Here is a 26,144-nt window from a genome sequence, read left to right as displayed (position 1 = left end):
GTGTTTTTCTCCACCCTTTTACTTCAGTCTGTGTATGTCTAGTTTTGGAAAGATCTTACTTACTCGCTTTCAGAGAGAGGGGAAAGGAGGGAGAGACAGTGAAACATCGATGGGAGACACTGACAGGGGACTCAAGAGTTGGGCCAAGCCTAGTAAGTGAGGCATATGTTAAAGCTTTTGCTTCAGAAACTACAGACACATAAGGCCCATTCTGGCTCCTGGGAGATAGCCCACCTCCTGGGGCCCTGGTAAAGATGACCACCTGGGGACAAGTGGAGGCATCCGGGCCCTTGAGTCCCAGGGAGAGACAGACCACCACCAGCCCCTGGGAACAGTTAACTGCCCAGGGCGAGAAGAGTGCAGTGTTTTTCGAATCTAATCTTCCCTTTTCTGGTTTCAAAACATCAGGTGTTGCCTCTGGACCAGGCCCCACTGGGACCAAATCCGCAACCCAATCTGGGCCCTGAGTGGGGCGGGGCGGAGGGTAGTGGGGTGCAACCCGTGACCTCTGGCTTTGCAGGACGACCTTCAACCACCTGAGCCCCGAGGGTCGGGGCTGTGAGCGTCTGTGTATTTGAGGTGTGTCTCCTGTAGACAGCGTTAGCAAGGGTACGGACTGGTAACCCTTCAGCCCCCTTCCACGTGTGTCTTGATTTGCACAGGAATTTCTCCCCAGACAGCGGATACGGGGAAGGGGCTTCTGTTCTCAGTCCGGGATCTGGGATGCTTGCTGTCTCAGCCTCCGCGGGGGGCGTCTCTACTCTGCACCCCTTCCCGCTTCCTACCGCCCCGCGCACTGCGGAGTGAGCTGGCGCAGGCTGCGCTAGAGGCCGCGGGGCCGGACCAGCGGGAACTCGTCTGACGCATGCTGGGCTCGTCCTAGTCCCGGCGAGAAGGAAGAAAAAGCTGCCCTCGCCGTCCCCGCGCCGGGGAGGACAGATCTCTCTGCCGGCCGCCCCCTCCTCTTTCTGGGCAGCGGCCGGGTGCGGGATGGGGCGCTCCCCGCCCCCGCTTTGCCTCCCGCAGTCCCGGCAGCTGCCCTGCGAAACTCCGACGACCGGGGGCGGCCAGCAGACCCCGAGCCAGCACGCTCTCCACGCCCACTAGTAACCGCAAGTTCGCGGCTCCCCGCCCCAAACCCACCCGACGCACGTGACTTCGGGGAAACAGAAAACTGCTCCGCGGGCAGGTTGGGCCCCTGTACCGGAACACCCGCGCCCCAAGTCTGGCCCCGCCCCTCCGCGCTGTCTCTCCTTTGTGCTCCCGCCCCTTGCACCAGCCCCGCCCAACCGCAGACGCCCCGGTCCAGCCCCCCTGCCACCCTACCGCGCTCCTCTTCCCGCGCCCCTTCACTTCCGGATCCTCTGCTAGTCCTCCCCCCCTGCGCTCCCAGCCCCCCACCGCGGCCGGGAGCGGTCCTTGGCGAAAACACGCGGTTTCTGCGGCACCTTCTGGACAACCGTGACCCAGCCGCGGCCTCGAGCACAGGGTCTGGGCCGGGCACCAAGTGCACGGCCTCCAGGACGCGCCGGGAAACGGGTCCCCCTCCCGACACAGCACGCGAGCTGCCCGACGGCTCTGGCCCCGTCGGCCGTCCGCGGGGTGCAAACCCGCGCCCGGAACAGCGAGTCCGCCCCACTGCCGCGGGAGCAGCCCAGCCGCTCGGCCTCGACGCCTCCAGCCACGCGTGGTCCTGCGCTGCCCCCTGGCGGCATCGCGAGCAAACAACGGCCGCTGGGTGTGTGCGGGGCAACGCCAGGGGGTGCGGAGTGGGGTCTCTATTGGCGCGGTGTCACCTTATGGGCACTGTCAGTCCCCCAGTCCCAAAGCCAGGGAGGGGCGTTAGACCCCGTAAGACCCAATTCTGACTTCATCCGAATTCTGACCCAGATTTGTTTCCACCGCGTTCCGATGAGACCGAAATCCAAATTAGGACGCGCTTTAACTAGGGGCCAGAAGGCCTGTCGCTGGACCCAAAGGTGGTGTTTCCTGGTTTAACCTGTGGCTGTTGGCCCCGCGCACTGGGGACGACCTGCAGAGATGGGCCAGGAACGGTGGCTGGACCTGTCCCTGCTGGCGTGCGGTCAGGGCCAGCATCCCCTGGGAGGGATTGCTGCTTTTTCCCAGAGTCCTTTAGCGCTGCTGGTGAATCCCAGGACACCCCCGTCTGAGAGCTGCAGGACAGATACCCCCAAGAACACCCCGCATTTGTTAAACGGCCAGCGGCCAGCAGAGCGGGAGCAGGTGCTGAGAGTTCAGGCAGAGCCCTCTGAACCCACACACCCCTTGAAGAGGAGGTTGGGTAAGTGTCCCCAAGAGTTGGGGACACGCTGGCAGAAGGTCCAGGCTGAGTCCTCACGGAGCTTCAGGTGCAGCAGGGTAAAGACAGGCGAAGAGGGAGCAGGGTACTTTCAGAATTTGTGAGGCGGGGAAGCTGTATGAACCGATGAGAGGGGAGGGCTTGCCAAGGACCCTCCAGGGGAGAGAGGGGGATGAGAACCCAGACCTTCAGGGATGTGGTCAGAGGAGAGGCTGTGTGAAGGTCTCCAGTCCCGCCCAGTTTGCAGCTTGAGTCACATGCTTCCCAGGCTGGTAAGGAGGAGCTGCTGGGCGCAGGGAAAGAGGCGGCTTGGGGGCCACTTTGGGGCCACGTGGATCCCAGGCTGGGTTCCATGGCTGCCACTCAGGACCCTGTTGACCACAGAGCTCTGGGGTCCTCTAAGGCCAGAGGAGAGGTTCTGGATCAAGCTCCCTCTGGACAGTGTGGGCCGAGTGGCACCCAGGCGCCTTTCTCTCCTTGCGGGGCGAGCTTTTGCCTGGTGGGACGGACTGACGGGCATGATGGCTGTGGAGACGAGGGCGCAGGGCGACCCCTGCCCCACCCATGTCCTGCCCCTCACACACATGGGAAGGGCAGATGCGACCTCTGACCTCCTCAGCAGCCTGGCCGGGACACTCAACAAGGTCAGCTCCCGGAAAACAAACAAGGCCCCAGGCCTGGTGGGGAAATCTTTCTAATTCGCCCAGTGATAAACCCTTGCAGATCCCCAAGCTGCCTAGGGTCTCGAGTCTGCATTGTGCTGACGGTTCGGAAGGTCCCCAGGACTTGGAATTCTGAGTGCCCATAAGGTCAGGGGCTCTGGGGCCCAGGGTCAGGGAGGTGGTGGAAGGCGGGTGCTGTTGAGTGCCCAGGGAAACGCAGGACCTGGGGGGCAGCGTGTGGCTCTGTGCTGCCCTGGCCCAGTTTCTGTGAAACGGGGGAGAGCACGTACCCTTCTGAATCCTGGGGAGCGCTGACAGGACAAGCTAAGACCGCAGTTCGGGAGGGGGAAAGTGCCTGGCCCTCAGGAAGAATAGCCCACGCTGAGCGGTGGGGGGGGCCCCACGGCCCAGGTGCACCCTGTCCTCCCAGCACTCAGTCCCTGTTCTGTGACACAGGAAGAGAACCCTTGCCTTCCCCGGGGCTTAGCCGCAAGGAGCCCTGCAAGCCCAGACCACCAGGCCAGGCGCCTCCCCGCCCTGGGGCAGCGCCATGTCTGCCCGGCCCAGGGAAACCGCCTGGCACTGCTGATGTTTGGGGCGGGCTGGCCTCTGTGGGGCACTGTCCTGGGCACTGCAGAAGCCCCGAAACATCCCTGCTCTCCAGCCCCAACAGGTGGGGAACATTGTCCTGCCCGACTATGACCAACACCTCATCTGCAGGCAAGGCCAGCTGTCCCTGTGGGGACCACCAAAGATCAGGAGCCCAGCCTGTGCTTTGTACCGTGTCTGGCCCTCCCCTGGACAGGGGCACCTCAGGCTCTTCCCGTCCTGCACCCAGCTGGGCCGACACTGTGTAAGGGCTCAGCCAACCTTTCCTGCATGAATGAACCAAGGAGCCAGCCCACCATGGGGTGTGAGCGCCAGCAGCAACTTCCTGGAGCAGGCCTGCTGCCAGCCGGGCGCTGGGCGCCGAGGGCGGCCGCCTCCAGGCAGGGTCCTATGAGACTCTGTCAACCTCTGGCAGTGGGCAGGTGCCCTTCCCTGATGACCCGAAGGCCTACTGAGCTCGACAGTGACACCACTTGCCAGGGCTCCTCCCCATTGTTGCCGACCTTGGACTCTGGGCCACCACCCAGTCCCCATCACCCAGGCAGGAGGCAGGCCCAGGCCAGGGACGAGTCTGTCCCAGTTGTAACAGGGGCGCGCGGAGGGTGGGGAAGCAAGCTTACCAAGTCTTTGGTTCTGTGTAAAAAGGAGCACAAACTCACAGAAACGAAGGTGGTGCAGAAGTGACTGTTTACTTAGAGTGAGGGTAAAAAGACAAATGGCGAGTTTGGAAATCTGACAAATACTACAAACACACACAATGTGTAAAACAACATGTTTTCATTCATCAGCTGCCCGATCCTTCCCATAATAGTGGTTCCTGCCTTGTTTGGCCGCTCACTTGGAGGTCACCTCAGTGTGTGACAAGCGTCACCATGTTCCATAGAAGGACTAGAGCAGGGGCCCCAACCCCAGGCTTTGGGCCTTGGACTGGGACCAGTCTGTGGCCTGTTAGGGACCCGGCTGGCTGCAGAGCAGGAGGTGAGCAGCACAAAGGTGAGGGGAGCTCTGCTCCCTTTAGGGCCTGACTCTGCCTCCAGTCTCCCCACCCCCCGCTTTGTCCGTGGAAAAATTGTCCTCCATGAGACCAGCCCCTGGTGCCAGAAAGGTCGGGGACGGCTGGTGGAGCCCTTTCCTCCAGTGGAGTGGCCTGGGGTTTGTTGTCCTTCCCTACCTCGGGAACCCACCCGCACTGCTCACGCACACAGGAAGCTTCCTCCGCCCAGAGCAGCAGATGTGATCAGTTCTCATCCGTGATTCCTTCTTAAAACCAATTTCTAATCGTGTGCAGTGTGTGGTCGGCAGCACTTTCTCGGGTTGGCGGGGGCCACCGATGCCCAGCTCTGCCTCCACAGGGCCCCCGGTGGCCTGGACCTGCCCCGGCAGCTCCTGGTGCCAAAGGGATGATTTGTGCCTGAGTCTTCACTTACAAAGGTGACCGAGTGAGGACTCGGAAGCCAGTGAATGAAAAGTTCAAGGTAACTCCCAGAGCCCTGGAAAGGAGGGCCTGGTGGTCCCTGAGGCCACGGCCAGGGCCTGGTTGGGGCAGGCTGGGTTTGGAGGCAGGAGGAGAGGGAAGAAAGGCAGGTTGTTGGGGAAATCGCTAGGAATGGGCTGGTTTGAATAATTCCAGGAGGCTAGGGCACAGGGGCTGTCCCCCTCTCTGGCACCTGGCCCTGGGTGGTTTGGCCTGAGGACCATCGTGGAACTGTGTTGGTTAAGGCGGTGGCCGGGACTGTGGACTCAGCATCACAGGGGGTGCAAAGCAGGTGGGCTGCTGTGTGGTGTTCTGACTGGTGGAGGCCAAGTGGACGGATTCAGGACCCAAGAGAGGGCGGGACAAGGAGGAGCCAGCTGGGGGCCCGTGTGGGCAGGGTGAGCCCGGGGCCGTTATTCCTCTGGCCCCTGCTTTCCAGGCAGTAAATTCTGCTCCTGCTCCCCAAACCGCAAGTTCCTTCCCAGGGAACATTCACACGTTCACCCGTTAAAAATACAAATGCATGGGACCTGCCCACAGACAGAGGAGAAGCTTCCCGAAAATTAATTTTCTGATCTCAGGAGACTGGCGCAGCTGCTCGGAAAGAGAAAGGAGCACGGTTCATCTGCAGGGAGCCTCTCCCAAGGCCTTGGACAGTCAGCGTGTCAGGGGGGATGCTGGGATGGAGAGGACATAGGGGCCCCACTGGCACCGCCCCTGGAAGGAGGCCTGAGTGTGGCTGGTGAGCCCGGGAAGTTTGTGAGGAAAGAAACCGAAGGGTCTCCCCTCGCAGGCGACACGGCCGTCGTGGGATGGGCCCTTCAGCTCTGTACACACTTTCTGGTAACAGGTGGGGAGTTTAGCCAAGTCGTGGGTTCAAACTCTGTGTGTGGGATTCACCCGCAATCGCACACGTCAGCAACGATGTTGGGAAATGGAGTGCCACCCCAGTGCAGGAGCAGCGCCCAGCGTCACCCGGAGAGGCCGTGGGGCACTGTCAGCAGGCGAAGAGATGACACAGGAGGCCGTGTGGGAGCGTTTCTTCAGAAAGACGCCAAGAGCACCAACACTTGCCGGGAAATACTGATGATGTCGAGTGAATTAAGCTGTCTCTGCTCCAAAGACGCCGGCAAGGGTGAAGCAGCCAGGGATGGTGGCAGTGGCAGCCCAGGAGGCTGACAAAGCCGCGGTGTCTGGAGCGAGTGAAGACAGGAAAGGCCACAGCCGGACGGAGCAATGGGTCCGAGGACGTGACCGGGAACCTCGTGGAGGAGGAACCCCAAGTGGCTGACGAGGACCAGGGTGGGCTGGGTGGTCAGGGAGACCCACAGTCGGCCCACGGGAGGTGCTGCCCCAGAGTCCCTGGGCGCACCGTCCAGGCAGGCACCGCACACCACGGCGTCCAGCCACGCGGCAGGACAGCACTGACATCCGCTCCAGTGGAAGAATTGCGGGCTGTAGGACCCGCAGGGTCAGCTCCTTGGTCAACACTCCAAAGAGAAGGGGCGTGGGCTGCTGACCACGGCCACCGCCCTCGGCGTAACCCTGTGGAGGCTGAAGGTGCCAGGACCCCACCCCCACCCCGGGATCTGAGCCCACAAGGTCTGTGTGTGCTGGTCCTCCCCACCGACTCCCGGAGCTGGGTCGTGGCATCTGACGTGGGGCAGGAAGGCCCTGCCTGAGTCCAGTCGGGGGCTGCAGGGGTCTGGCCGTGGGGCCCTTGGGTGTGGTGGCCCCCAAGAGCATGGAAGCGGGAGTGGGGTCCGCTGGATGAAAAAGCACAGCACCCCATCCCCAAAGCCTGCTCCCGACATCCTCGTTAGCCCCAATGTTTCCTTTTTTTGAAGATAATCTTCTGAGTTCTCAGAAAAACTTGACAATGGCTATAATAAGACACCTACAGTGAAGCTCTCCTGGCTCTCAGGGAACCATGTGACCGAGCTGGGAAAGACACCCAAGGTCAGAAGGCACTGCCAGGCCCTAGCGCCACGGGCCCCACAGCCCTCCGGGGCCAGCTCCTCAGAGACACAGGGTCACTGCTCTGCGCCCCTCGCCCACGGTTCTGAGCTCACAGGGACAGAGCCACACACGCTGACGGTGGTTGGTGGTTCCAGACTGGAGTGTCACAGCTGCCTGCATGCTGTCCTCAGAGCAGACGCTGGGCTGCAGACAGAGGCTCCTACTGGGGGTCTCAGGGAGGCACTCAGCAGCTGTGAAGAGGCGCCACCTGGTGCTGGTGACAGTGCCAGTCACAGACCCACTGTGATGACCTCTGCCAGGGAAAAAATTTAAATCTTGTATCCATCACTTGATTAATTATTAGCTCAGGAAATCTCCCTGCGAACACAAAACCCAGGGTCCCTGTTTGTTCACCTGGGAAGGGCCCCTTGCCGGACCTGGAGCAGAGCAAAGCTGGGTCCACCCTGGAGAACAGGGCCCATAAGCTTTTATCAGACACTCATTCCTTCCTTCCACACTCCTGGTTACCACAGTATTTACCAACACACAAACCGCAGGAGATAGACACTCCCGAGATATCAGAACTGCCCTGGAGCGGGAGGGGCCCCGAGCACTGGCCCTGCACCTAAAAGCTCCTGCTCAGGGCTCTGCTTCAGGAAGCGTCCACCTTCTTCACTGGAGACCACACCTGCACCTTCAACCAGATGATCAAGGAGGAACACAAGGTGGCGAACTGGGGGTCTCCCCAGGGCTCAGGACCCGTGATGTCCACCGTGGTCAACATCCACAGAGAGACCGAGGTGCCCGACCACATCGTCTGGTCCTTGTTCAACACGCTCTTCTTCAACGTCTGCTGCCTGGGCTTGGTGGCGTTCGCCTACTCCGTGAAGGTGGGTGGGTGCCTGGCGGCTTCTCAGAAAGTGCGTGTGGGCTCCGAGGTTCCCCTGCCCACGGGACCCTTGACACGGAGGCTCCTAGTGAGACAAGTTTTCTGAGTGGGGGGGGTGGGGGCTCCTTCCCCACGAGAGTCCAAGGGGGGCTACATGGACGTCCTCCCGATGGGAGGGTCTGCACCATGTCCAGGAGCTCTCCTTTCCATCCCAGTTAGAGAAATCACGTCCTTCACACATCCAACCCAGACCTCATGTCTGGTCCAGAAAAGGAAAAGATCCTCAGAGACGCTGACCCCTGGTGGGGTGAGGCCAGCAGAGGGGCCAGGGCAGGGGGAGGAGGTGCCAGGGACCCCAGGAGAGGGTGAGAGGCTCTGAGAGAGGGAACCCCATGGCCAGGACCTGCCCAGACTCCAGGGAACAGGCAGAGGAGGGTCCTGATGTGGCTGAAGGGCAGGGGGAGGGGCTCTGGGCAGGGACCAGCAGGGGAGGACCTGAGTCAGCAGCTGGCTCTCCCCAGGCCCAGCTCCACTCTAGGCCCCCTCACCATCTCTTCTCCCCCAGTCTAGGGACCGGAAGATGGTGGGTGACGTGACCGGGGCCCAGAGCTACGCGTCCACCGCCAAGTGCCTGAACCTCGTGGCCCTCATCCTGGGCCTCCTTGGGACCATAGTGCTCATTGTTCTCTTGGTGTTGGTGGTGTTCCCGGCAATCAACAATGCAATAACACAGGCCGGGCAGAACCACGGAGGGTACTAGTTGCTGCCCTTGGCAAGGGGACCTCATCTTCGCCACCCCCTCCTGGCTCTGCCCCCACCGCCCCCCCCCCCCTGCATTCAGCACTCTGTGCAGACATAGCTGTCCCCACTGAACCCAATAAAGTGCACTTGGATGTCACAATGCCGACGTTTCCTGGGCCACAGCTCCTGCCAAGTGCCCAGCCTGCCCCTGATACTGAGCCCACTGCCCCCTGGCCCACCTGCTTGCTTCTCTGAGGGGGGTCCAGCTCTTTCTCAGATGGTCCTGGTTTCTGGTCTCCTGCTGGGTGCAGCAGCTGGGTCCAGGACACCCTGGGCCCCTAGGACAATTCTCCCTGACCCCAGACTGTCTGGGAGCAGGGTGAGTGCTGCAGACCAGTGCCCTGGGAGGCCATGGTGTTTGCAGGTCCAGTGCAGGGTGGAGCCCAGCCCCACAGCCCCACCTGGGTGGTCCCGCCATGGCTGTGCTTCCCCCAGCCCACCAGGTCTGTCCTTGCTCCTCCTCAGGGGATAGGAGCAGGGCTGTGCTGGGGCCTGGGAGGGACAGAGCAGTCAGCCCTGAGGGACAGAAACCCTGAGGGAAGGACCAAATCCTCCCACCAAACCGCTGGGCCTGCTAGCTGGAGCCTCTGCCAGTGCTCAGGAAGGGTCCTTCAGCCTTCCGGGATCCCCAGGCTTGGGGTGGGAGGCTTTGCCAGGTCTGCTGATGAACCTGGGCCCGGGGCTGTCCTGAGCTTGACCTGTGCCCTCCCCCCAGGCCCTGCACACTCACCCCAGAGAGGCTGGGGAAGTCCCAGGGGGCACAGGCTTGTGTCTGGGAGGTGAACCTGTCTCCACAGGAGCCTCGCCCTTTGGGGACGAGCCCTGGGCTCGTGTGGGCTCTAGCTGTGGGGCGAGGTCAGTCCTGCTGGTTCCGGTCTGTGGGCAGCATTTCTTCCCCCTGTGGTCTTGTTGGGTCCTGGCGCCCAGGCGCTACACAGATCCGGAACCCTGGCCCCTGTAGCTGCGCCCCCTCCCGCCCAGTTACAGACACTGGGGCGCCCTGACTCTGGGGCCCAAAGAGGGCTGGGCTGTGTCTGCGGTGGGCCTTGTCTAGGGCGATGCGCAAGGAGGGGGTCAGGCCCAGGGAAGGGGTCCTGCAGGAGGGGACGCTGGCGGACCTGTTCCTCTGGGTCGGGGAAGAACTTGCTCCTGGCGGGACCAGAGCGGGATGCCGTCACGTGACTGCGACCTCGGCTCCAGGTACAACCCCTGCCGGGCACCGGTCAGGAAGTGCGCTCAGCACTGAGCGGCCCGCATCTGAGCGGCTGCGACTTGGGACGTAGTCGGTGCTACGCGGGAGACATCGTGCGGCCAGCAGACCAGCCGCGGTGTGGAGCTTTGGGAAAATTACACTGGCGCTTGAGGCTTCACGCAGGCGCAGTGCAGGCCCTTCGGAAGGTCCTGGGTCCTGTCCGCTGGGCTCCCGACGGCTCGACCCCGAGCTCCCAGAGTGCTCGGAGCCGCCCCAGCATCTCCGTCTGGAATGTGGGTTGACCAAGCGTCACCTTTACCCAGGTGGGCGTTTCCAGGGTGGCGGGTGGAGTGGAGTCCAGGCTGGCTGGGTTCAGAGAGTTGCGTGACCCCACAGTGGGCCAGGAGGGGCGGGCCTAGCAGGGGGGCGTGGCGGAAGTGGGCGGGTGCCAACGTGTGGGCGGGGCCAGGCCTGCGGGGAGGGATCCAGTTGAATTTTCCCTGCGGTTCTCTTCTCACAGTCTCCAGCGAGCCCCTCCCCACCTCTCTGCGAGTGTTTTGGGGACCCAGAGATGTTGGTCCGCCATCGTCCCTTGTGCAGGACCATCTTCCTCGGGCCTGACCCTCTCTTGCTCAGAGGTGGGGCCCCCGGGGACAGCCTAAGATCCTATGGCTTTTCCTCAGGGCCCCAACTGGCCAGCCCTAACGAGAGTTAGTGCGCCGCTGTTGGGGACAGAAAGGAGGTGGGGGTGAGGGTGTGGAGGGTCCACAGCAGGGGCTCTGGGCAGAGGGAGGAAGGGGCAGTCTGGGCTGGCCCAACTCCTAACACTCCTGTCCCGCTGGTAACCGCTGGGTCTGCCCTGGGCCACCCTTAGTGCCCGACATCTGGGAGCCTTGAGAGAAAGTGGTTCGGAGCTTACTTCCAGGTCAGGGCTGGGTTTCTCTTCCACCTAAAGAGAAGGGAAACCCGGGGCTGCCTCGCCAGGTGGCCTGTAGCCTCCCAAACTTAAGTCCCCTGCAGCCTTCTGGAGCTGATAGGGGCCTTGGGGGCCGAGGGTGTTCTGGACCAGGGCCTCTGTGCCTGAAATGAGCCATCCTGGGTCAGGGCTCAGACCTCTGGGGAGGAGAGGCCCCCACCCCTAGCTTTTCCCTTTGTTGCCCCAGCAGGGTCTGGGTGCAGGTAAGGCCACAGCACAAGCTGCACCCCACCACCAGGGCCGCAAGCAGGTGGGAGGGGGTGCGGGGTGGGCTCAGCCCCAGGGGCAGACTGGGACTCTCACAGGACCCCTCCCCAGGGGAAGCACAAGGATGTCAGTGCGTGTCCTTTATTGCGTTCAGTTGTGGACACACGAGCGTGTGAACAGCTGCGGGAAGGGTGACGGCCTCAGAAGCCTCCTATCTCTTCATGACGTCATAGCAAGTACTGAATAGTTACACCAAAGTCGTTGCCTTAATTACGATTAAAATGATGACCAGAATGAGGCCCAGGACCAGGGCCGCGATGTTCAGTTTCTTGGCAGTGGACGCGTACTCTTGGGCCCCAACCATGTCTTGCACCCTCTTCCGGTCCCTGGACTGGGGGAGAAGAGATGGTGAGGGAGGCCTGGAGTGGAGCTGGGGAGAGCCAGCTGCTGTGACTCAGGTCCTCCCCTGCTGGTCCCTGCCCAGAGCCCCTCCCCCTGCCCTTCAGCCACATCAGGACCCTCCTCTGCCTGTTCCCTGGAGCCTGGGGAGGTCATGGTCACAGGGGTCCCTCCCTCAGAGCCTCTCAGCTTCTCCGGGGGTCCCAGGGGACCTCCTCCCACCCTGCCTTGGCCCCTCTGCTTGCCTCACCCCACGAGGGGTCAGGGTGTGGCAGTCCCTTTGTTCTTTCTGAGAGAGCTAATTTCTGGATGCTCAGTAGGGAACTGCTTGGAGTCCTGGGGACCAAGGCTGACCCTGTCACCCCATGCACCCGGTATAGACTCACTGTGACTTGTACACACTCGTGTGCATACACCCAAGGACTCCCCCGTCCCAGGGCCATGTGGGCAGGAGGACCCTCATGGACTAAAATGTACCCACCTTCATGGAGTAGGAGAACGCCACCAAGCCCAGGCAGCAGACGTTGAAGTAGATGGAGTTGAACAAGGACCAGACGACGTGGTCGGGCACCTCAGTCTCTGCCTGGATGCTGACCACGGTGGACATCACGGGTCCTGAACCCTGGGGCGCCCCCATGATGGCCACCTCGTGTTCCTCCTTGATCATCTCTGGGTTTGGGGAGCAGGTGTGGTCTCGAGTGAAGAAGGTGGAAGCTTCCTGAAGCAGAGCCCTGAGCAGGGAGCTTTTAGGTGCAGGGACAGTGCTCGGGGCCCCTCCCTTTCCGGGGTAGTTCTGATTTTTCAGAAGTGTCTATTTACTGAGGTTTTCAAAATTGGTGATTTCACTGCACACGAGAAAGTGGGAAAAACACATCACTGTGAGTTGGCGGAAGTTGGCCTAAGGGCTGCTTCCTGTCCCTGTCACTCAGGACAGCTCTGTTGCTCCTTCAGGGCTGTGGTGGGCCCTGGGGGCTTTCTCTCTCCCGGAGGTACCCCTCCCTTCCCCCTCCCCAGGCCCTGGACTCTGCAGGTCTCACTGTACCCAGGCAGGGCCCCTGCAAGTGGCCACACAGACCCCCGCCCCAGCCCAGGGGGAGCCCCGCCCCCACAGCCCACACCTCTGCTGTCACAGGCCTCCTCTCTGAGGTCCAGACTCCAGATGGGGTTGGGTGCCTCGTGGGTGCAGACCAGGACCCTCTGCCTGTTGCCTGTCCCCTGGGAGCTCAGCAGGGTCCCTGTGAGGCAGGACACGTGCAGACATAGGAGGCAGCTGTGGTGGGACAGGGCACCTGGCTGCGTCCTGGAAGCACAGGGTGGCCGGCTGTGCAAGCCCCTGGTGCTCCTCCCTCCTGCCCCTTGTGGGGCAGAGGTGTTGTGGGGCGGTCACGGGACAAGATCGAGGTGGCAGGATGAGTCCCGACTCTGGCCCGGGCCCCCTTCTCAGGGAGAGTGCAGAGCTGCCTCAGGACCCTGCTCTTTGGAGATGAAGAGGTTGAGTTGTGCTGGTGGCCATCTGCAGGTCTCACCTGCGAGGAGGAGGGAGCAGGATGCTGGTGGCCCAGGCCTGGACTGTCCCTCAGGACCGTGGCCCTCACTCTGGCAGCCCAGCTGGGTCGAGGCTCCAGACCCGTGTCCCGGTGCCCCATGGCTCCCTTGCGTTCCAGAGGCCGGAGTCTCCAGTGCTGGGCCTTCCCGCAGCTTCCGGGTTCTGGTCCCGTGGACATCTGTCTTGTGTCCCCTCACAGGGCAGCAGCCACTGCCCGCAGGTGGCACCTGCCGCCCATGTGCACGTGATGTCGTGCTGTGGAAGGAGCTGGTGTGGCTGTGTGTTCCTGTGGACCCGCCAACACAGGGGTTGGTCCGATGGGCGGAGCCAGGGCACACTGGGCAGTCCTGGGCGTGGAGGGTGAGCCCCACCCCTGGTGGGCCTGGTCTCGGGACCCGTTAGGGGGCAGGGCAAAGCTGACAGGTGGGCTGCGTGCACCATCTCGCCTGCCCCCTCGCGTACTTCTGTCTGTATCTCCGGGACGGTCTGCGCGTTGGCAGAGGGAAGCCTGTGGCGTGCGGGGCTCTACGACTGACTCGTTCAGTGTAGGAGAACGGTGCTCGCCGCTTGTCGGGGCCTGTGCCAGTGCTTCCCTCCTTTTCACGAGAAATCCCCGTCCATTATGCGGGATGTCTGTCTTTTTATCAGTGGCAACTTCGGGGATGTTTGAGCTGTCTCTGCCATTTGCCTGCCACGCATGACGTGGCTTAAACGCGTGCACAGTTCCGTGCGATCACGTTTCATCACTGGCTCTCGCGTGGTGGATTTGGGGCCTTCTGAGTGTCTGTATTCAATCTTTCCTGATCTGCCTCGTGGTTTCCTCCGTCGTGGCCCAGTTCCTCAGCCTTGGTCCTCGGATCTCCTTCGGGAGCCCTGTGGGTGTGGCCCAGGCCGGGGGGAGGCTGCCCACAGCCTCCTCTCGAACCAGCCCTGCCCTTGGCTTTTCCATTTCCCCTGAGGTTATCCAGAACAGCTCCAGAGCCCCAGGCGGGTATTTCTCACCCAGCCTTGGGCTGTGCTCTTTGGTGAGGCCAGGCCTTTGCTAAGAACAGCAAAGCACCTTTTGGGCCCTTACATCCCTTTCCCTGCCAGAGCGCTGCGCTCTGAGAGTCTGCTGGGGCTCTCGGAGATCACACTCACAGAAGTGTGGGGCGCCCTCTAGCGGGGCCCCGGGAGCTCCAGTCCCTGGAGTCGGTCTCCACCCGCTGCCCAGCGGAGAGGCAGTGCAGAAGCGGCCCGCCGGCTCGGCTCCCGCGGCGGAGGGAACCTGCGCGCCTCCCGTCCCCGGGCTCCGCCTGTTTTGGGTTTGTAGTTCGCACTGGGACCTCACTTCTCTGACAGAGCTAACAAGAAGGGATGATTTTCAGCGTCTCCATCTTTTTTCTTGTTGTAAGGATGGGAGTCCCAACTTCCAGCACCTGTACTGGAGATCAGGAGTTTGTATTCAATTTAATTTTTAAAAAGATTTTATTTATGTTCTCCCAGAGAGAGGGGAAGGGAGGGAGAAAGAGAGGAAGAGAAACGTGGGCATGCATAAGTTGCCTCTCATGCGCCCCCCAACTGGGACCTGGCCCTCGACCCAGGCATGTGCCCTGACTGGGAATCGAACCCGTGACTCTTTGGAAACTGAGCCACACCAGCCAGGGCTCATTTGTTTTCTTAAGTAATTCATTTCTTTTTATTCATATCCTCTCTCTTAAGTGACATTATCCTCATAGCCTCCTTTCTTGTGTGATCAGGTCTATAATGGCTGGTGTGAATTCTTTTCCTTCGAAAGGCGCCGGGCTGCCGGGCTCCCACGCAGGCTCTGTGGCTCGACCTCTTCTGGGGGAGGGTCCCATGTGTGGTTTCTGTCAGAAACTACACATTGTAGATGGTATGTTGTCCTCCCTGTGGGCGCCAGTCTCTCCCTCTCGGAGCTTGTGGTTGCTATTTGTGCGTGTTCAGTGACCGAGGGGTCGTTTTGTTAGTGCAGGGGGCGCAGGTGTGCTACCCCGTCCCGCCGCTCACCCGCTAACTGCATGGACCCCTCGACGGCCCTGATGGCCCCCCAGCACGGCGGCCACTCTGTGTGCTGAGTCCTCGCTCCTCTGAAGGAGCCGCGTCTGATGTGAGTGCTGGTGGCTCTTCTGACCCCAGGAGGGCTCGCCCACGGCTCACTCCTACTGGTCCTCTGCCCTCATGGTGTCCACGAGACTCCCCCCGATGGCCTTGCCTGCAACCTCCACTGCTTCCAGACTTCCCACTCTGTTGTGAATGCAGCCAGTTCCCTTGGGAAGAGATTGGGAGCCATCTGCCTGACGGGCTGCCTGTCCTCCCTGCCAGGACCCCTGCCCAGTGCTCTGTGGCTGCAGGGGGGCCACGGCCAGCTTCTCTCTGAGTGACTGAGCAGTCGGAGCACCGGTGGAGGAGGGCAGCCTGGAGCCCTTCCAGCCCGCCTCTGCTGGCATGGAGAGCCACCAAGCCGTCAGCAGAAGCCAGGACGGCCAGAGCTGCCCGCCCGAGGCAGAGCCTCTGTCCCGTGAGCAGGGGCCCCTCTGGACTGCAGCCACCTGGGCGTCAGCCTCAGCAGCAGAGCTGGGGCAGCCATGTGGCGGGCCCTGTGGAGAGGCAGCCACACCCTCCTGGTGAGGGCTCAGTGCCTGAGGGCACAGACTCTGCATTCACAGACTCTGAATTGCAGACTCGGAAATGCAGACTCTGAATTGGCATAACTGCCCTTGAGTCCATGTCTCTTCGTTTGCTCTTTGCTTGTAGCAGCACGCCAGAGGGTTTACGCGACTGTTGTACATAATTATCACCAGTCTCCCTGGGAGAGGCAGGGGTGGTGGGAGACTTCCTGGTTCCAGGCCTTCAACCTCTGCGCCCACATGAGCTCACCTCTCAGGGAACGGATGGACCCCCAGGCTCCAGTGAAGCACAGGCTGAGGTCCCCTGCCCTTCCCCACTCCACACTGGGGGCTTGGTCTTCTGGTTCCCATCCCAGGCTCTGGGGCTGGCTTCTAGGGCCTCAGACCTTGTCCAGGACGCCACGGGCTTCTGGTGTCTGGTGGTTGCCGCTCCCTGGGAGTGTCCCAGCTATTTTCAAAGTGAGTGACTGGTATGAGGAGACTGATACTTGTCACAATTGGTCATTTTGTTTGTCTGTCCTAAGGCATCCTGTCCCCAGTGAAGCTGGTGGGAACTGGCCAGGTGGTGAAACCCTCGTCCACCTGTGCCACCCAGGGCGCTCCGCAGCCGGCGGTCCCCACGGGTCCTGGGTGCGCCAGCCCCAGGGGACGGTGCAGGAGAGCGCTCTGGAGTCACCAGTACTCCTAACATCCTGACCTGCAGCTCCATCTCCAGAGGCACATCCAAGACCCAGTCGTCCCTGCAGCTGATCCCTGTCGCCGCCCCACAGTGTGGCCCCGGACACGGCCCCGCCCAGGGCAGCCAGGACCCGCAGAGCACAGGGCCGAACCCCGGGGAAGCGAGTCCAGTTGGGGCCTTGGGTTTTCACTAAACTCACTTGCCCGTGAGTCATTTCTGTTCTTTCATTTAATATTTTACATATTTGCCTCGTGTCTCCCTCAGGACACCAAAGTGTATAAATGTATCAACAACATGTTTCTGACTAGACGCATATTTTCCCAGTCTCTCAGCTCAGGCTCACCTGGAAGCCCTGCGTGAGCAGGAAGTGAGAAATGAGGCAGGTTGCAACCCCACCCCACACGCAAACACACAAAACCCTTCCGGAAAGACTGGTTTCGGCCACTGAGTCTCTGGCTCGCCCACCGCGCAGTGTCCGTGCCAGGAGGACACAGGCTGCGCGGCACCAGCCCCGGACGCGGTGGCCTGACAGCGGCACACGTCCTCCGGGCAAACGAGCCCTGTGTGGGGGGACTGGGCTTCCATGTTGCCACATGACACTATTTGAAATGTCCGGTTTCAAGCTCAAAGTATTGGCTATCCGAGTGGACAAAGGGAAACACCCATGAGAGAACGTGCTTGAAGAAGCCCAGGCGTCAGGCGAAGGCTTTTTTTGTGTGTGAACAAAGAAAGTGGTTATGTACTGAAAGGTTAGACAGATTTTGAATAATGGCAGATTTCTGCCTTTACGTCCTGCTCCCTTTAAAAACTCCCAAGAACACATAGTCTGGCCTCCCTCTGCCAGACCAGGCCAGTCCAGAATACGCCAGTCGGAGGTCCCGTCTTTCAGAGAAGCAGGAGCCTGCACATCAGCCTTCCCGGTCACAGCTCAGCTCCCAGCGTCCCTCAGAATCCGGGGGGCGAGGCAGGTCCTACGCAGCTCCATGGGCTCTGCCGCCGTCTCCCGCAGGCAGACTTGAATCTGGGCGGCTGGGCAGGCCCACGGCCGCACGCCAGCTCTGCACACTCGCTAGACTGTGGCTTTCAGAGGTCTTCTCTCCACTTCGGACTGCGTGGCTTCTCCCTCTTACTTTCAGATCTCCCAGTGGGCCTCTGGACGTACCCTCCCGACCTCGCGGTGGACCTCCAGGTGAAGACGTTTAATCTCCCCTTTAAAATGCCCCAACGCAAAGGAGCCCATGTCTAACAAGTTAGGGGAAAGTTTGAGAGTAATGTTTTACTAAATAGAGACCACGAAGAAAGAGGGAACATTTTTAAAGGAACCAGGTAAATATTCTGAAGCTGAAAAGCACAACACGTGAAAAATCAGTGGGGCGAGAGCCCGCTGACCTCCCGCAGGAGCAGGAGAGTGAGCCCGAGGACAGGCAACGGGGGCGTCCAGTCTGAAGGACAGACAGTGCAGAACAGGGGGTCAGCCCTCAGACATGTGTGGCCAAGGGAGAGCCAGAGCAGAGGGGAGAGAGCATGGAGCGAACACGTGAAGAGAGAACGTCTGAAAACTCCTCAGCTTTGATGAAAAGTCCACACTGATTCACATGTCCAAGAAGCTCAGTGGATCCCAGCAAGGACACCCTGTAAGAGAGACACCCAGACCCGTCACAGGCCAGCCGTCGAGGCCGAAGCCGAAGCCAGCCGCTCGCTCCCCTAGTGGAAAGCGGCCTCCCCTTGGGGCCCTCCCCTTGGGGCCGCCCTCGTGCTCGGCCATGACCGTGGTGCCCAGGTCATCCGTGACGCTGGCGTTGTGATCTTCCCGGAGAGTGTCTGTCCGAGCCCTTTGCCGTCTCGAATTGGGGCGCTTGCCTCGTCACTGTTGAGCTGTGGTATCCACCTCCTCGAACAGGTCGTAGGAATTCGACTGTTCCCTCTAGATTATCCGGCTTGCTGGTGGACAACTGTCCCTAGTTGTCTCTTATAATTCTTCTTTTATGAATATTGGGTTATTGTCTCCACTTGCACCTGATTTTAGAAATTTGAGTTTTTTCCTCTTTTTTTTCAGTCAGTCTAGCTGAAGGCTGGTGGTCAATTTTATTGATTTTTTTTCAAAGAACCAGCTTTTGGTTTTGTTGATTGCTTATATTGTTTTTCTGTTTTTGATTTTCTTTTTTTTATGTTTTATTGATTATGCTATTAAAGTTGTCTCATCCCCCCGTTTATTCCCCTCCACCCTGCACGCCCTCTCCCACCAGCATCCCACCCACCTCCTTCAGGTCATGTCCATGGGTCGTACATATAAGTTCTTTGGCTTCTCCATTTCCTATATTATTCTTAACCTCCCCCTGTGTATTTTCCACCTACCATTTATGTTACTTATTCTCTGTACCTTTTCCCCCATTCTTCCCCCTCCCACTCCCCTATTGATAACCCTCCATGTGATCTCCATTTCTGTGGTTCCGTTCCTGTTCTAGTTGTTTGCTTAGTTTGTTTTTGTTTTCTTTTTTTTTTAGGTTCAGCTGTTGATAGTTGTGAGTTCGTTGTCATTTTACTGTTCATAGTTTTGATCTTCTTTTCCTTAGATAAGTCCCTTTAACATTTCACATAAGAAGGGCTGGGTGATGATGAACTCCTTGAACTGGACCTTATCTGGGAAGCACTCTATCTGCCCTTCCATTCTAAATGAAAGCTTTGCTGGACAGAGTCATTTTGGATGTAGGTCCTTGCCTTTCATGACTTTGAATACTTCTTTCTAGCCCCTTCTTGCCTGTAAGGTCTCTTTTGAGAAATCAACTGACAGTCTTATGGGAACTTGTTTGTAGGTAACTGTCTCCTTTTCTCTTGCTGCTTTTAAGATTTTCTCCTTATCTTTAATTTTGGGTAATGCAATTATGATGTGCCTTGGTGTGTTCCTCCTTGAGTCCAGCTTCTTTGGGACTCTCTGAGCTTCCTGGACTTCCTGGAAGTCTATTTCCTTTGCCAGATTAGGGAAGTTCTCCTTCATTATGTTTTCAGATAAGTTTTCCATTTCTTGCTCTTCCTCTTCTCCTTCCGGCACCCCTATGATTCGGATGTTGGAACATTTAAAGATGTCCTGGAGGTTCCTAAGCCTCTCCCCATTTTGTTGAATTCTTGTTTCTTCATTCTGTCCTGGTTGAATGTTTATTTCTTCCTCCTGCTCTAAACCGTTGATTTGAGTCCCAGTTTCCTTCCCGTCACTGTTGGTTCCCTGTGCATTTTCCTTTATTTCACTTTGCATAGCCTTCACTCTTTCCTCTATTTTGCAACCATGCTTAACCATTTCTGTGAGCTTCCTGATTGCCAGTGTTTTGAACTGTGCATCTGATTGGTTGACTATCTTTTCATCGCTTAGTTGTATTTTTTCTGGAGCTTTGATCTGTTCTTTCATTTGGGCCTTTTTTGGGGGGGGGGGGTCTCAGCAGGCCTGTTATGTAGTAAGGGGCAGAGCCTTAGGTATTTACGAGGGTGGGGCAACCCATGTGGCTCTGTTGTGGGCTGTGTGTGGAGGAGGGTCCGAGAGGGAACAGTGCTGCTTGCTTGGCTCTCCACCAGCTTTCAGTCACTTCCCCCACTTCCCGCCAGCAAATTGGGTCCTTCTGGTGCTGATTCCTGGGTGGGTGGGTTTGTGTACATTCTAGGCCCCTGTGGGTCCCTCCAACAAGCTCTCCTGTGAGGCTGGGAGTTTCTCCCACTGCCACAACCCCCACAGGTTTTTATAGTCAGAGGTTTGAGGCTTTATTTCCCCACGACGGAACCCTGGGTTGCACGGTCTTCCTTGCTCCCCAGTTGTTCCTCCTGGTTTATCCACATGTGAATGTGGGACCACCTGCTCCTCCAGCCACCACCTCGCCCTCCCAGGTCCTCCAGCTGCCACCTGGCCTCGAGTCCTCTCTGCCCGGCTGCCCGGTCCGCCCCTCCTACCAGTGTGGGTGTGTTTCTTCTTTAACTCCTTGGTTGTCGGACTTCCATACACTTCTGTTTTCTGGCAGTTCTGGTTGCTTTTTGGTTTTTAAATTTGTTGTGGTCCTGTTTTTGGTTGTGTGAGGAGGCACAGTGTGTCTACCTACGCCTCCATCTTGGCCAGAAGTCCTGACGCATGGAACTTGTGTCCATCGGAATGTGAGTGTCTTGTAGGCTTGTCACATTTATTGCTGTGTCTCCATTGCCACACTGCAGTCCGGACCAGCCACATTTCAAGCATTGAACAGTCACATGTGGCTCTTGTGTCGGACAGCCCAGGGCTAGCCAGTTTTCTTTACATTTGCTCTAAACTTTATGACTTCTTTCTTCTACAAACTTTAGGTTATTTTTAAATCCTCACCCAATCTGATGACATGCTCATTGATTTATTTTTCAGAGAGAGGAGAGGGGAGGGAGAAAGAGAGGGAGAGAGACATCCATGTGTGGTTGCCTCTTGTGCACTTCCCACTGGCCCACAACCCAGGCATGTGCCCTGACTGGGAATCGAACTGGCCACCCTTTGGTTTGCAGGTTGGTGCTCAATCCCCTGAGCCACACCAGCCAGGGCATTTTTTTAGTTTCTTAAGGTGAAGACTTAGGTATTGTGATTTTGATATTGATGTCACCTGTATGTGTCTCTCTTGGTACTGTTTTCGGGGCACACACGTCTCCCCACCCCTTCGCTGTCAGCCTGTGTGTGTGGTCAGGTTGGGTTGTCGTGTGCAGACTGCAGACGCTGGGACCGAGTTTTCTTCCTCGTCTGCCCTGCCCGTCTGTCCCCCGCCCGTCTGTCCTCTCACACGCAGTCCAGTTATCTGAAGGTAAACGTCTGTCTTGACAATTTGCCATTTTTCATATATTGTGCTTTCTTTTCTATATTCTCTCTGTCAATAACTGCCTTTTTTGTATAAAACAGATCGTTTGCATTTTAATATCTTTTATTATGCTTTTTGCCAGTTACTTTCTTAGCAGTTGCCTGGGGATCTACGTTAACAATGTAACCTGTGAGGAAATGGTTTGGATCGATCTCAACTTGATTTCAGCAACACGCAGCGTGTTTGCTTCTGGGAAGCCGCGTTCCTCCTCGTTCGTGCCGCGCCGATGGCTCACACGGCGACTCTATTGGTTGTGTGTAAAGGCACATGGTGTATGTACCAGCTGGGTAATATTTCTCACTGCGTGTGACTTCTAACTCCGGAGAAAAAAGTCAGACCCATTTATAATGTGTTTAAAATATTTCCAAAGATAGTTGCCTTGACCGGTGCTGGTATTTCTCCATCTAAAGTTGAGCCAGTGTGCTTTCATTTCAGCCTGGAGAAGCCGTGTGGGCATTTCTGCAGTCCAGAGTCCCTTCCGGTTTCGCTTATCTGGGAACGTCTGTTTCTCCTTCATTTTGTGAGGCCAGTTGAGCTGGATACAGAATTCTCGAATGACAGCCGTTTCCGCTCAGCTTTGCGGGGCCTGACCTCCCAGCGCTGGGGAGGAGCCCGTGCTGGTGCTGCTGAGGGAGCTGCTGCGGACAGCGGCTCCTCTCTTGAAGCCTCAGAAGTCTCTGCTCGACTTTTCCTGCACGGCCTGGTTGCATCTGTCCAGGCTGGGAGCCTCCGTATCGTTCTTCTTGCAGGTGAACCTCTTGGACGTGCAGGTTGCAGTTTTTTGCCACATTTGTGAGGTTTCAGCCCTTACTTCTTCCAATACGATGCACGTGCCTTTCCTACAAGCCCTCCTCTCCTGGAGTACCAGCACTCGGGCGCCAGTGCGTTTTACGCAGCCCCAGGCCGGCACAGCAGTTTCCCTCTCTTTCTCCCTGTTTTCTGCTCCCAATCGGGGTGATCTCACCTGACCTCTCTTCGAGGTCACAGGCTCCCCCTGTCCTGTCTCAGGTGGGCCACCGAGCTCCTCTGTGAGATTCCGTGTTCCGTGTGTCGTCTTTCGGTGACTTCTATCTTTTTCCTGATATTTTGTGTTTGGGGAGACATTCTTCTCGTACTTGTCTTCGGTGTGTTGGTACGGTTTTCTTTATGTCCTTGAACGTATTTCAGATAAGAGAGTTAGAGTCTTTTTCCAGCAATTACAGTGTCTACGCTTCTTCAGAGACAATTTCTGTTGACTACATTTTTTTCCTGAGTATGGGCCATAGTTCTTGTTTATTTGCATTTCTCATAATTCTTTGCTTGAAAACTGGGATTTTTAAATGATAACATGTGGCAATTCGAACATCGAAAACCAGATTCACCTGTCCCCCTGGGGGGACCGTTTCCCCGTTTTGCTGTTGCTCCCGCCCGCTCTGCACTCTGAAGCAATTCTGTGACATCTGTCGTTCATCCTGCGTGGCCACGGATGTGCCTGATGAAATCTGTGGTAAGCTAATGTTTGCACAGCAATTACTTAGATGCCTGAAACCGGTAAGTCCCACATCTTTGCCAAGGGGTTCAGGGAATGTGTTGGGGTGCGCTTGCAACACGCAGCCTGCGGGCACCGCCGGGTCTTTCCCGGCCACAAGCATCTATCTCCCCGAACATGCGTCTGCCTTCAGAGGAAATCCGAGTCGCAGACAGCTAACCTTTCAACACTGCACAGTTCGGTGGCATTTACTATATCCACAATGTTGTACAACCCCCACCTGTCTCTAGTTCAACTTTTTTCACCCCAGAAAAACATCCTGTGTCCATTAGCTAATCGCCCTCCACTTCCTCCTGCTCCCGTCTCCCGGTAGCGAGTAACTGGCTCTCCGCCTGCTGGAACTGCCTGTTCCGGATGCACCTATCGTTTGAAAGGAACGCTATAATACGTGCCTTCTGAGTCTGTCTTCTTCTTCTCAGCAAGAGGTTTCCGAGGTCCGGGCAAGCTGCGGGATGCATCAGGCCTGTTCCTGCTCGTGGCCGAGTGGTCTCCGCCCAGTCTGTGTGATGGCTACTTTGCTCTCTCACCCGTCACCGGGCCTTTGGGTCCTGTGCGCCCTTCGGCTGTCTGCAGAGTGCTGCCGTGACCACCCTGTGTACGTTTCTGTGCGGACACACGCTTCACGCCTCCGCGGACCCTGGGGGAGCGTGCGGGGTCACATGGCCCCCCACACCCTTCACATCCGCGCCCCCCCGCCCCCCTGTTTCTCTTCATCTGCACCCACACTTGTCACTTTCTGGCGTCTTGCTGACAGCCGCCCTGATGGGTATGAAGCGGTTTCTCATCGTGGTCTGATTTGCATTTCTTAGTGATCATGATGCTGACGGTCTTCTCACGACTTCGTGGCCATTCGTGTATCTTCTCGGGAGAAACGCGGTTCAGGTCCTCGGCCCCCTTAAAAATCATCGTTGAATACTTGGACAACAATAAAAAACATGGGGAGAAAACGACAAAAACAAAGAAAGAACATTTACTTTAAATCAGAGACAATACTTTTGTTTGCATATATGTCTTCTGGCCTTTTTTTCCTCAAAAGAATAAGGGTAGGACAGGCACATAAAAACACCATCTGTTCTCTCTCCGAGGAAGTAATGAAATTTAAGGTCGGTGCAGCTGATAGGTGGCAGACTTCATGGCAAATGAGAACTTCTGTTCAACTTCCTGTGAAAATAAACTGATTTTTACAAAAAAACCCATCAGTTACAGCCCACTAACACGATGGAATTTATGTAGTCTGGAAAATAAACGAAACAGGTCTGAATAAATAAATAAGGCATAGAATAGTGTGTGGAAAAACATATACAGAAAGTGTGGAAGAATAAACCAGAAAATGTTCACACCAGTTACTTCTCAGGAAGGATTAGGAAGAATTATTTGAAATGTTTGGTTTTCTGTTAAAATCAAAGAAAGCAAAGAAGTTATGATATTTTCATAAGCTTATTCTTATTTAAATATGGATTAAAACTGGGTGGTGAAAAGAACAGGCAAATGTTAAGAATATCGAACTGACAGAAACCAGAGGGGGGGGGGGTTGGGGGAAAGGGGAAGGGTTTTCAGGAACATGTATAAAGGACACGTGGACAAAACCAAGGGGGGTGGGATCAAGGGTGGGAAGTGGGGACGGCTGGCGGGGGCGGGGGGGGGCAGTGGGGGGGGGAAATGGAAACAACTCTACTTGAACAACAATAAAAAAATATATATATATGTAAAGCAAGAATAACTTCTGCTTGTCATAAAAAAAAAAAGAGAGAGAATACCAGAGAGGAAAGTCTTTTGACTGATTAAATAAGTGAAGGATATGTGTATAAAAAGTCATTGTTGCAGCTTTTCTAAGGCCCCTGCGGCTGTCTCACCCCCCAGCTTTTCCTCTGCAGCTTCCTGACCGGCTTATTTCCCTCCCGCCCTGCCCCCCACCGTGACAAACAATTGGTCCTGCTTCTGCCCATTTTGAACAAATGTCCCTGGGGGGCAGCTCTGAGTCAGGCCCGCAGAGGAGATGTTGTGGGCAGTGTCCCCAGGCGTCCTCGCAGACCCGTAAGAGTGACAGTTCTGTGGGCAGGAACCCCAGCCTGACAGGCCCCACCCCACCCGGGGTTGTGGGCTGTGGGTTTCAAGTGCCCAAAGGCTGATGACAGCAGCCGACAGAATACGGGAAGGTCAAACATGGTGCAAGGATCAGGTGCCTTTCTTGGTTATCCCACACCCAATTAGGGCAAGGGTTTTATAGTTGCTAGAGTTCGGACAGTTTCCATCCTTACATGTTTTGCCAGTGTTACCATGGCTTGCGTGGCAGAGAGGGTTTGGGGTGGGGAGGGGGTGCCACCTGACCACTGTTGCTGAAATCACCCCATGTGTTTTTTTAAGTAAGAGCCCTGCCTTGAAGTAACACTGCGAGCTTCACGGGCCACGCGGGAAACCGAGAACAGACGTTGCCGGTCCCTCCCTCAGCCAAACACGGCAAGAACCAAAGACATCGTCAGCATTTCCTGTAACCTGACAGTTATTCTTATTTCTCACTCAATTAAAACTTAGAAACAGAATATTTTTTTTACCTTCACTTATTCCTCCTCTAATGCATTGTCTGTCTTAGTGGAGGTCCGAGTTTCTCACCACAGTTTGGTTTCAGCCTGGAGAACTTCTTCTTTTTTCCTAAGATTTTATTTATTTATTTTTAGAGAGGGGAAGGGAGGGAGATAGAAAGGGAAACATCACTGTATGGCTGCCTCTCAAGCGCCCCCTACTGGGGACCTGGCCTGCAACCCAGGCATGTGCCCAGACTGGGAATTGAACCAGCGACCCTTTGGTTTGCAGGCCAGTGCTCAATCCACTGAGCCGCACCAGCCAGAGTGAGAACTTCTTTTAACTTTTCTTACAGGAGCAGGGTGCTGGCATACACATTCCCTGATCTCGTTCACTTGGGAAAATCCGTTTCTCCTCCAGTCTTGAGGAATAATTTCACCAGACAGAGAATCCCGTACAGGGGGGTTGTTTCCTCTGTCGGCGTCCGGTTGGCACCTTGCCTCACTTCTGGCCGCATTCTTTCAGACACGGCAACTGATGAGATTCTTCTCTTTGATTTCACCATAGATAAGGTGTATTGCGTATTTAATCTTTTTTCAATACTGTTGTACCCTATAACAGAGTATGATATGTCTTGGTGTGGGTTTTTTTTTTTCATTGTGAAATATCCTGTTAGTAAGGTTTTTTTCCTCAAAGTCTACACTGTTCAATAGTAATGTAAATGCAAAACAACCTCTTGGTTAATATTTTATGGTGTATATTTTTGTTTTATAAAATTAAAACTTTTCTAGCCTTTTCTCAAAATTTGTGTCTGATAAGAAGCATAAAGTTTTATTTAAAATTTTTAAATCAGCTTTAGCAATCAATGAATTTAATTCGAAAAAGTTTAAAATCTTACCATTTTAG

At 56.9% G+C, this 26,144-nt stretch overlaps 2 protein-coding genes and 1 long non-coding RNA gene across 3 annotated transcripts; 2 read left to right on the top strand and 1 right to left on the bottom strand.

Moving 5' to 3' along the window:
- Positions 1–7,665: 7,665 nt before the first annotated feature.
- LOC112317450 (interferon-induced transmembrane protein 3) lies at positions 7,666–8,814 on the top strand. The gene is made up of 2 exons (XM_053923607.2): positions 7,666–7,914; positions 8,479–8,814. The coding sequence occupies exons 1-2, from the start codon at positions 7,729–7,731 to the stop codon at positions 8,671–8,673; spliced, it is 381 nt and encodes a 126-aa protein (XP_053779582.1). The 5' UTR covers positions 7,666–7,728; the 3' UTR covers positions 8,674–8,814.
- A 1,278-nt stretch (positions 8,815–10,092) lies between these two features.
- On the top strand, positions 10,093–24,225 carry LOC128780798 (uncharacterized). Its single transcript, XR_008426794.1, has 3 exons — positions 10,093–10,229; positions 23,138–23,313; positions 23,528–24,225. It is a non-coding gene; the product is annotated as an uncharacterized lncRNA (long non-coding RNA).
- LOC128780797 (interferon-induced transmembrane protein 3) lies at positions 11,208–12,198 on the bottom strand. The gene is made up of 2 exons (XM_053923608.2): positions 11,970–12,198; positions 11,208–11,480 (listed from the first exon to the last, which is right to left on the bottom strand). The coding sequence occupies exons 1-2, from the start codon at positions 12,153–12,155 to the stop codon at positions 11,337–11,339; spliced, it is 330 nt and encodes a 109-aa protein (XP_053779583.1). The 5' UTR covers positions 12,156–12,198; the 3' UTR covers positions 11,208–11,336.
- Positions 24,226–26,144: the final 1,919 nt, after the last annotated feature.

Source organism: Desmodus rotundus, chromosome 5, assembly GCF_022682495.2.
Source record: "Desmodus rotundus isolate HL8 chromosome 5, HLdesRot8A.1, whole genome shotgun sequence".
In the NCBI taxonomy this organism is placed as follows: domain Eukaryota; kingdom Metazoa; phylum Chordata; class Mammalia; order Chiroptera; family Phyllostomidae; genus Desmodus; species Desmodus rotundus.
The sequence above is the reverse complement of the archived record's forward strand: the minus strand, read 5'-3'. Positions and strand labels throughout refer to the sequence as shown.

Bases quoted from the DNA above. Each gene is read 5' to 3' on its own strand.
- LOC112317450 (XM_053923607.2), top strand. From the start codon at position 7,729: ATGATCAAGGAGGAACACAAGGTGGCGAACTGGGGGTCTCCCCAGGGC. The intron at 7,915-8,478 runs GTGGGTGGGTGC...CTTCTCCCCCAG, and splicing joins CGTTCGCCTACTCCGTGAAG to TCTAGGGACCGGAAGATGGT.
- LOC128780797 (XM_053923608.2), bottom strand. From the start codon at position 12,155: ATGATCAAGGAGGAACACGAGGTGGCCATCATGGGGGCGCCCCAGGGT. The intron at 11,481-11,969 runs GTGGGTACATTT...CTTCTCCCCCAG, and splicing joins CGTTCTCCTACTCCATGAAG to TCCAGGGACCGGAAGAGGGT.